General features: G+C 64.3%; 1 protein-coding gene across 2 annotated transcripts; it reads left to right on the forward strand.

Moving 5' to 3' along the window:
* The first annotated feature begins 3,869 nt into the window (after nucleotides 1-3,869).
* Nucleotides 3,870-6,454, forward strand: LOC116629621 (epididymal-specific lipocalin-5-like). 2 transcript variants are annotated; one of them, XM_032399869.1, is made up of 7 exons: nucleotides 3,870-4,067; nucleotides 4,236-4,372; nucleotides 4,917-4,996; nucleotides 5,541-5,645; nucleotides 5,931-6,032; nucleotides 6,128-6,153; nucleotides 6,353-6,454. In XM_032399869.1, the coding sequence occupies exons 1-7, from the start codon at nucleotides 3,972-3,974 to the stop codon at nucleotides 6,371-6,373; spliced, it is 567 nt and encodes a 188-aa protein (XP_032255760.1). In that variant the 5' UTR covers nucleotides 3,870-3,971; the 3' UTR covers nucleotides 6,374-6,454. The 2 variants fall into 2 exon arrangements, with proteins under 2 accessions (XP_032255760.1, XP_032255761.1); XM_032399870.1 differs by lacking the exon at nucleotides 5,931-6,032.
* The last annotated feature ends 31 nt before the right edge of the window (nucleotides 6,455-6,485 follow it).

Consider the following 6,485-nt stretch of genomic DNA (forward strand, 5'->3'; position numbering starts at 1 on the left):
GGGAGGGGGCAGGAGGGGGCAGGGATATCTGTGGCTCCCCCAGCTGGTCCGTGTCCCTCCCCCACAGGCCGAACCCTGGAAATCAAAGAGGAAGTCATGAAGAGGTTCCATGAGGTGGCCGGGGAGTATGGGCTCTCAGGGAAGGACATGTACCTTCTCACATGGGACAGTGAGTGTCCTGGGTCTCAGGGTCAGGCCTCCCCAGTCTGTCGAGCGACTCCCTGGTGCCCTGCCTTCCCGACTCACCTCTTTCTTTGTCCACAGTGACCTGCGTAAACTTGCTGCACATGGTGAGCTCCTCCCCCACTTTCTGAGCCAGGGCTGGCCAGCCTTCCTGGGGGTCTCCGTCCAGCACCCCTCTCATCACACATGGGTCAGGGGGTCAGTGGGTCTCTCTGGGCCAGCTCGTCCTCTGCCACACTGGCTGGGCTGCAGGTAGGGGTCTGAGGGGCCTGTCCCGCGGCACCTCACACCACCCCTGTCCCACAGGGAGATGCGCCAAGCTCCTGAAGGAGGTGAGCCTTGCCCTGGGCTGCGCTGAACCCCCCAAGCTGAGTCCTTGTCGACCTGACAGGGACCCTGAATCACTCTACATCCTGGGCCTCCAGGGTGTGGACGCCAGGCTGCCAGAGGGGGACCCCGGAGGCTGGGGCCTCGAGGACAGGGCTGGAGGAGGGACGGGAGGAGGCTGGGCCCTCGTCCTGCCTTTCTGGCCAGCAGGGCACTCACATCCCGCCTGGGTGGGGACACAAGCCCTGTGGGCACCGTCTTGGGTTCCCCGTGTCCCACACGGTGCTAGCCCATCCCCTGCATGATCCCCTCTGTCTCAGCACAGCCCCGAGAGCTGGGGACTGTGACCCTGCCTTGCAGGTAGAGAAACTGAGGCCCAGGGAGGCTTTTTGCTCACAGTCATGCAGCTAGGACACGGGCCCCCACCCGTGGCCTTAACCACTGTCCCCAGGGGCCTTTGGAGGTCAGGCCGTGCCCTGAGGCCCTGCCCTTCTGTGTCTCAGGAGCTGATCTAGAGGATCCCTGTGCCCAGGCTGGGATGCTCCGAGCCTCCGCCCCCCACCCCCCGGCCTCTCCTGGCCCCAGGGCGCGCTTGTACCTGCTCCGAATAAACCCCACTGACAAACCCACTGCCCCGAGTGTCTTTCTTGGGGGAGCGGGGCCTGAGGGTGACGGGTGGGGCCGTGGGGTGTGTTTTCCATGACTGTCCTGACAGTGACAGCAAACCTAACTCTGGTGGTCTGTGTACACCGCGAACATCGCTGGTGAGCGGGAGCCATTCAGATCCCATCCCTGGCTGGACCTTTGCCCAGAGAGGGCTGAGCTGGGGGGACGCCACTGGCCAGGCTGGCTTCCGGTCTGGTCTGTGTTTCCTTCCCTGTGGGGCCCGGGGACCGCACAGCTCGGATGCAAGATGGCAGGGCCCTCTCCCTCCTTCCCACCCGAGGGCCATGCCCAGCCCTGCCCTGCTCAGGGCCCACAGGCCAGGCTGCCCATGTGTGTGGGCCCCACAGTCATCCTCAGGCTACCGCCCTGCTCCCCGAGAGCCTGAGCAGCCCCAGATAGAGCAGGCAGCCAGTGGGCTGAATGGCCTGGTGGAGGTTCCTGGATGGTTAGAGGAGGGATGCCCTGTACTCGGGACAATGTTGGACCCTTCAGGACTCTGCCAGTTCCATAACATAAAAAGGTGTTTGGACCTGGCCTGACCTCTGGCCTATACTCTCCTGGGTGACATGGATTGGCTGGCGTGGCTGGGGCTTCCCTCCAGGGCCCTGCATGGGTCTCCGGAAGTTTCCCTGCCATGGCAGGCCCTAGGGAGTCCTGGGGTCGCTGCCCTGCTCTGAGGCTCCAGCTCAGGTAGGCCAGGTTCCTACAGGAGCTTAGGTGCCTCAGCTGGAGACATAGGCAAGCAGGCCCTGCTCCGGGGGCTACTGGGGGCCGGGTGTCCTGGGTGTTGGGAATCCCAGCTTCTGCTTGAGGAACAAGGGCAGACCTTCCCCAAGTCCAGGCTGCCACGTGGGCTGGTGGGGGTGGGCAGTTGGGCAGCAGCAGGCGTGGGGGGCGGGGCAGCATTGTCCCAGCAGACTTCACTCACGGAGCACCAATCAGCACTCAGATAAATCACTAAGACTTCCGGTGGGGGGGGGGCTGGGCGGGGCTCAGCGCAAACACAGAGTCACGTGTGGAGCTGGGGGGCGACCAGCACAGTACCACCAAGATGGGAAGGTGCCCCAACAGCCGGCCCTCCTCCCTCAGCCTGGGCCAGCTGGTCCCCATGTCCTGAGGTCAGGTGGGCTGGCCCCGGTGCCTCTGTCGTGGGGAAAGAGCGTAAATTAATGAGCTACCTGCTTAGACTGGCTGCTGCATCTGTGGGGGTCCAACCACTCAGCTCCATGGGGAGCTTTGACCCCAACAGTCACTTTCAGGCCCTTTGATGCACCCTCCCCTTCCTTCTGGCTCCATCTCCTTGTCTCCATCTCCATCTCCCTGGCTCCGTCTCCCTGTCTCCGTCTCCGTCTCCCTGGCTCCATCTCCTTGGCTCCATCTCCTTGTCTCCATCTCCTGGTCTCCATCTCCATCTCCCTGGCTCCATCTCCCTGGCTCCGTCTCCGTCTCACTGGCTCCATCCCCGTCTCCCTGGCTCCGTCTCCCTGGCTCCAGCTCCCTGGCTCTGTCTCCATCTCCCTGGCTGCGTCCCCCTGGCTCCGTCCCCGTCTCCGTCTCCCTGGCTCCATCTCCCTGGCTCCGTCCCCGTCTCACTGGCTCTGTCTCCATCTCCCTGGCTCCGTTTCCCTCTGGCTCTGGCTCTGTCTCCTTGTCTCTGGCTCGCTGGTTTCTCCCAACCACCCCCTCATGATTTGGATACTGTCTGCCATGTGGTGGAAAGCCCCCACCTCTCCCTGTCTCATGACTGCAGGGTGAGGACAGGGAATAGTCTTGGGGCTGGGGGCGGGGGTCAAGGGCAATAGCAGCCCCCTGGGATTATGGCGGCCGAAGCCAACCTGCCAGGTTGGTTTGGGCAGGTGTCTTATACCCTCTGCACCCAGCTCGTCACTTACAAGGTGGAAATGTGTCCCTGTCAGGGGTTGGGGTTGGGGTGGGCGGCAAAGTTTTGGGTAAAGAGAGGTAGGGTGGCCTTTGGCTCCTAGCGGGGTTGGCAGGACACTGCTGATTGGTCATTTGCTCATGGCTGTGGCTTCTTGACAGGCCTCAGTAGGCAGCCAGCAAGGGCCGAGGGGTCGGGATGTTCCGGCCCTGTCCGTGCAGCTCACAGCCCTGGGCTGCGCTGGGCTGCACAGAGTCAACACTGCGTGGGCATGCATGTCCTCCATCCTGCCCACTGGCCAGAGGTCCTGTTCCTGCCCGGCCGGCAGGCCCTTGGGTGCATGTACCCACGCCTTGGGCATGGCTAGGGCCCTGAGGTGAGACCCCGGGCCACACAGGAGGGGCCACCACTCAAGGGGAAAGCTGAGGGGTTCTGGGCAGCTGTCTAGGCCTGGCGCTGTGACGGCCCTGCCTGCACTCCTCCCACCAGCACGTGTTCCCAAAGTGCTTTCCGGGGCGGCTAAGTCCCGGGATCAGGGTGGCCTCAAGAGTCAGGTGTCCCCACGGGTCATGCCCCTCTGTTTCCTCATCCTGGAGGCCGGGCACTGCCCTCTGGCCATGGGTACGTACAGTCTGAGAGCCCTGGGTGGCTTTCCCCCCAGGGGCCTGGGGCCCGGCGGCTACGGTAGCTGAGTAAGCGAATGGACATTGACTGAGGCTGGCACCCAGTGGGGTGCTTCCCCCTCCAGCTGGCCTGTCCTGTGGGTGGGTGGCTGCCGGCTGATCTGCCACACGCTGCCGACCTGCTCAGTGAGGCCAGCCCGCACCCCTCCCCAGGCCCCACGGGGAGGCATATAAGCCCAGGGCCTGGCTCCTGCGGCTCTGGGAGCCGGTCCCTGCTGCCCGCCCGCCCGGACATGAAGGGCAGGGTGCTCATGGCCCTCCTGGGGCTGTACGTGGTGCTGGTGGCAGGCACACAGGACCCGATCCTGAAGGACTTTGACTTTGCCAAGGTAGCGGGTCTCAGGGCACCCACCGTGGGGGTGGGCCGCCCCGAACATGCCGGGGAGACCCTTCAGGACCCACTTTGTCTGGAGCCCCGTGAGCTCTGCAATGTGGGTGCCCCTGGAATTTTCCAGACCGCTGCCCCACTTGGTCCCTCCAACTTCTTGTGACCCTAGTTTTCAGGCCTCTGGTACGAGATCGCCTTCGCTGCGAAGCTGGAGCCCCAGGGCTCACCGCCAAAGGAGACCAAGGTGGGGGCCGTGGTGGTGGAGCTGGAGGACAGCCATCTGGCCCTGACCGCCGCCTATGAGGAGTGAGTGGGGTGCTAGAAGGAAGGGCAGGCATTCCTGCCCCTGGGCCACACGGTCACCCTGCTAGTATGGAGACGGGTTTGGGGCAGGAAGAAGCTGGGGCAAAACCCTTTCCCCATGAGGGTCTCCCAGAGCAGAGGTGCTGGGGGCCCTTCACTGTCTCCTAGGGCAATTCATGGGGTGACCCGTGATCTCAGGAGTGGCGCTGCCTGGGGCTCGGCCTCCAGCCCTGCTGCCCGGGGCCCCACCTTGCCAGGGTCCATCCTCTGAGCCCGGCCGGCGGCAGAGGGTCTCATGTGCCCAGGGCCTGGCCCAGCTCCGCGTGGACGTGTGTGGCAGGGAGTGTCGTCCCCGGTTCAGGGACTCCCATTTGTGCCTCAGAGGTGGGCACACTCTCACTGCAGGAGTGGTCCACTCCCGGGGACTGGGGGGGTCCTTCTGCCTGGCCACATGTAGGGTGTCCTGCCGTCTGGGGGCTGCCCCTCCAGGACGACAGGCATGCTTGGGGCCCGGACAGCCGGGCTGGTAGGCGTCTGCTCTTCCTAGTGAGGGCCGCTGTATGAAGGAGAAGAGCCAGGCCCTGAAAGGGGACGTCCCTGGGAAATTCAAGATCCCTAAGAAGTCCGGTAAGGAGTGCTGCCCTGGGCACCAGGGCCCTCACCTCCCCAGACTGTTCTGCTCAGCCTGAGGCCACGATGCTGCCCAGAAGGACCAGGTCTTCCTGCTGGTGGGCCAGATCGGGGTGGGGGAGAGGGAGGCTTCCTACCACTGCACGCGGCTCCTGCTCAGCCCGTGCTGGGCACCGAGACAAGGTCTGGTGGCGGGGGGGGAGGACTCTGTGTCCACATCTGGGGACTCGCCTCATGGGGTGCTCTGGTATCCCTGGCCAGAGCCCTCGGGCACGTGGCTCAGTGCCTGGCCCTCCTGGGGGCCCTGTCTCTGGCCTTGGCCGCCAGAAGCTCTGTGAGGGTTTGCAGGTTCCTCTCCGAAATGCTTACAACGTGTCTGATCAGGCATCTCTCCGTCTCGGTCCACTGTCCTCACAGAGGCCCCTGTAGGGAATCCAGAAGGCCCACTCCAGCCCCGTGTGCGCGTGCGTGTTCTCGGGGGCGTGGGCTGTGGGAGGCAGTGAGGATGGAGCCCGGGAGCTCTGTTCCATTTGTCTCCCAGGAACCAAAGAGGTTCTGGTGCTGGCCACAGACTACAAGACCTACGCCATTATGGACATTGTCTTCCACAACGAAGGGGCGGCCCACAGGGTCCTGAAGCTTTATAGTAAGCCCAGGCCAGGACGGGATGGGGAGCGCACCACCCGTGCCCCAGCTCCAGCCCCCGGGGGGCTCTCAGCTCTGAGAGGGGGTCAGGAGAGAGGTAGACAGGTGGGGGGGACAGGACGGGACGGGGGGGGGGGATGGGACAGGACAGGGCAGGGAGAGGGACTGGATGAGGCAGGGAGGGGGCGGGACAGGGCAGGGAAGCAGCAAGACGGGGCAGGGAGGGGGCAGGAGGGGGCAGGGATATCTGTGGCTCCCCCAGCTGGTCCGTGTCCCTCCCCCACAGGCCGAACCCTGGAAATCAAAGAGGAAGTCATGAAGAGGTTCCATGAGGTGGCCGGGGAGTATGGGCTCTCAGGGAAGGACATGTACCTTCTCACATGGGACAGTGAGTGTCCTGGGTCTCAGGGTCAGGCCTCCCCAGTCTGTCGAGCGACTCCCTGGTGCCCTGCCTTCCCGACTCACCTCTTTCTTTGTCCACAGTGACCTGCGTAAACTTGCTGCACATGGTGAGCTCCTCCCCCACTTTCTGAGCCAGGGCTGGCCAGCCTTCCTGGGGGTCTCCGTCCAGCACCCCTCTCATCACACATGGGTCAGGGGGTCAGTGGGTCTCTCTGGGCCAGCTCGTCCTCTGCCACACTGGCTGGGCTGCAGGTAGGGGTCTGAGGGGCCTGTCCCGCGGCACCTCACACCACCCCTGTCCCACAGGGAGATGCGCCAAGCTCCTGAAGGAGGTGAGCCTTGCCCTGGGCTGCGCTGAACCCCCCAAGCTGAGTCCTTGTCGACCTGACAGGGACCCTGAATCACTCTACATCCTGGGCCTCCAGGGTGTGGACGCCAG

This window comes from Phoca vitulina, unplaced genomic scaffold (genome assembly GCF_004348235.1).
Source record: "Phoca vitulina isolate PV1807 unplaced genomic scaffold, GSC_HSeal_1.0 scaffold1790, whole genome shotgun sequence".
In the NCBI taxonomy this organism is placed as follows: domain Eukaryota; kingdom Metazoa; phylum Chordata; class Mammalia; order Carnivora; family Phocidae; genus Phoca; species Phoca vitulina.